At 28.0% G+C, this 2,589-nt stretch overlaps 1 protein-coding gene across 2 annotated transcripts in view; it reads right to left on the bottom strand.

Annotated features, from left to right (window-relative positions):
• Positions 1 to 1,586, bottom strand: part of LOC111681395 — a 2,631-nt gene extending 1,045 nt beyond the window's left edge. Inside the window, exons 1-2 of one of the 2 annotated variants that reach the window (XM_023443160.2) lie at positions 1,386 to 1,586; positions 655 to 1,321 (exon numbers count right to left, since the gene is read on the bottom strand). In XM_023443160.2, the coding sequence (XP_023298928.2) occupies positions 655 to 1,224 (570 nt within the window). In that variant the 5' untranslated portion in view covers positions 1,225 to 1,321; positions 1,386 to 1,586. The remainder of the gene's footprint in view (positions 1 to 654; positions 1,322 to 1,385) is intronic. The other variant, XM_023443161.2, reaches the window with a different exon arrangement.
• Between the last annotated feature and the right edge of the window lie 1,003 nt (positions 1,587 to 2,589).

Raw genomic sequence — 2,589 nt, 5'->3', positions numbered from 1 at the left:
TATCTATCTATCTATCTATCTATCTATCTATCTATCTATCTATCTATCTCCTATCTATCTATCTATCTATCTATCTATCTATCTATCTATCTATCTATCTATCTATCTATCTATCTATTTACCTATCTATCTACCGATTTATCTATCTTTCTATCTATGTATTTATCTCATTACATTTTGTATATACAGTGTGCTTCCTTCTTATTTAAAAAGCTAGCAGCCGCAATAAATGTTGATTTAAACAATGCTGCCTAAATCTATAAACAATTCTTATCACTTCGAATATAAATCAATTTGATATCAAAGTTCAATTAAAGTTATGTTGTATTAAACAGAAATAGTCATCGAAATAGTTGTAGAATTTTGGTGATATGGAAAAGTCGATGTTGCCAGACTTGCTCATCTTTTTCAAACATAAAAACAAACATAACATTAATAAATATTTGATAAACTAATAAGGTGTTAATTAAACTTAAGATTAGAAAAACTAAAGCAAATCAAAATGCTGTCAACAATTGCCTGCATTTAACAAAATTTTCATAAACTTCTTTAATATTGAACATAAATATTTCCCTTCATATGGCTTATTTGAAAGTAGTACTAATAACGGAAAATTTTAAATAAAATTGATAAAAAAAAACTTTATAAAAATACCTCTATTGATTCATTCTCCAAAACAGTTGTTGATGACTTAGACAAATGACCATTTGTTGACATAGATGTTTTACTCATACCATTAACACCGTTTATCCCATTTTTAACCGAACCATTTGATGTTTCATCTTTGCAAATATACCACAAGGTATGATGGGTATCGATATTTTTTCTTTTCCAGCCTTTAGGACAGCTTAGTTTTTCCAAAGCAGTTAGACGTGATGTATTCGAGGCATTCGTATAACGTGTATCATAATAGCTGATGCAATTTATGTTCATATGTAAAGCATAGGTAAGGATACGTGCTAGTAGTTCATCATTTACTTGGGTATTCTCTGGACCAATAATTAAATTAATATGTTTTGGTATTTTGTTTAGGTGTTTTTTACATTGTTGCAATAGATCGTATTCATTCTGTCCTCGTTCTGCTGGCGTACGGCAGAGATCATATGACCATAGAGCAAAAGCAATTAAACGTAAACGCAGCCACAAACAAAACTCAAACAGAGCGACAAGGTTGTGCAGCAACTGCCAAAGAAAATTATAAATGCAAGTTGTGAACTGACCCATGTGCACGGATTTTCAGCTTTACAAAATTGCGGGAATGTTGGTGTTTATTGTGGTAATATTTGAAAGTTATAATTTTCTAAGAAATTCTCCACCTAACCTTAGATAAGGTTTAAAAAAGAATTTAGTTTAAAGTTTTTGTAAGTTTGAGAAAATGGTATTACTTGTCTTTTGCTTCAATAAGTTTATTTCTCGAGCTCTATTTTATGATATCTAACATTTTCACTTATGCTTTCTGTGTGTAAATTTCTTATCAAGTTAACAAAATTTTAAACACCAAAAATTACTCCATTTAGCACCTATATTTTTAGCAATCACTATTTTTTTCTCTCGTTACCCGGCTGTATCTCAGTTTTTTTCTTTTTGCTACAAATGTCAACAAGTAATAAAGTTGCCATACTGCTTTCATTGCTGATTCCTGTTAAAAAATAAAATATATCCAAAAGATCCTAAATTTGTATATATTAATAAACAATGTGAAATATGTAAATACCTAATATTTAATTAAAAATAAAGCTAATTACCAAAAAGGTTAAGGTAAACTTTTTATACATTTGTTAAAATTCGTTTTTGAATATATTTTTAAAATGTTTAATTTTTTCTAAAAAAGCTTTCCATAATCCCGTAAACAAATTTCGTAATCAGGTAAGCCTTTTGCTTTGACAGCTGAGAGAAAATACACACGTCAGTGCATTACTAATAGGTAAAGCCAAATTTATTTTTATTTTTTACTATACGGCATCACAATTTTTTCAAAATACTTGGCATAACTTTTGCTGAATTCTCTGAATAAGAAGAAGCGAACAGTGATGTTAACATGTTTTTTATAATGTCGCGAATTTTATGCAAAAAATATTTATCTTATTATTTAACGACATCTAAAACAATTCAACAATATATATATTTTTCTAAAACTTAAACTGGAACATATATAGAATTCTATAGTTGAAACAAAAAAATCGACTTTTCGATTTATGAATTTTTGAAAAGTCGACCTTTCGATATATTTTACGTGTTATGAAAAGTCGACATTAAAAATTTTGTGTTATATTTAAAGTCGAATTTTCGAAATTTTCCTGGCTTTTAAATTTTTTTTTTTTGCAAAAATTATTTTTTCTTAGTTTGTTATCTTCGACTCTTTTACTCTTAATTTATATAATAAACAAAGGCAACACTTAAAAATCGCTGTAATTTCCACAACTTTGTAAATATATTTTTTCCCCCGCTGAATCGCTAATAAAAACATAAACTAGCTAAATTATCTACACTAAACCAGCTGAATTACCTTTTTTGCACAGTTGTTGGTTTCTTGTTCGACGAATCGTTTGCAATATTTTTCAATTGTTTTCAAATCCACTTAAAATTGTG

The sequence above is a fragment of the Lucilia cuprina genome, chromosome 2 (genome assembly GCF_022045245.1).
Source record: "Lucilia cuprina isolate Lc7/37 chromosome 2, ASM2204524v1, whole genome shotgun sequence".
In the NCBI taxonomy this organism is placed as follows: Eukaryota; Metazoa; Arthropoda; class Insecta; order Diptera; family Calliphoridae; genus Lucilia; species Lucilia cuprina.
Note: the sequence above shows the minus strand (reverse complement) of the source record. Positions and strands in the feature narration are given on the sequence as shown.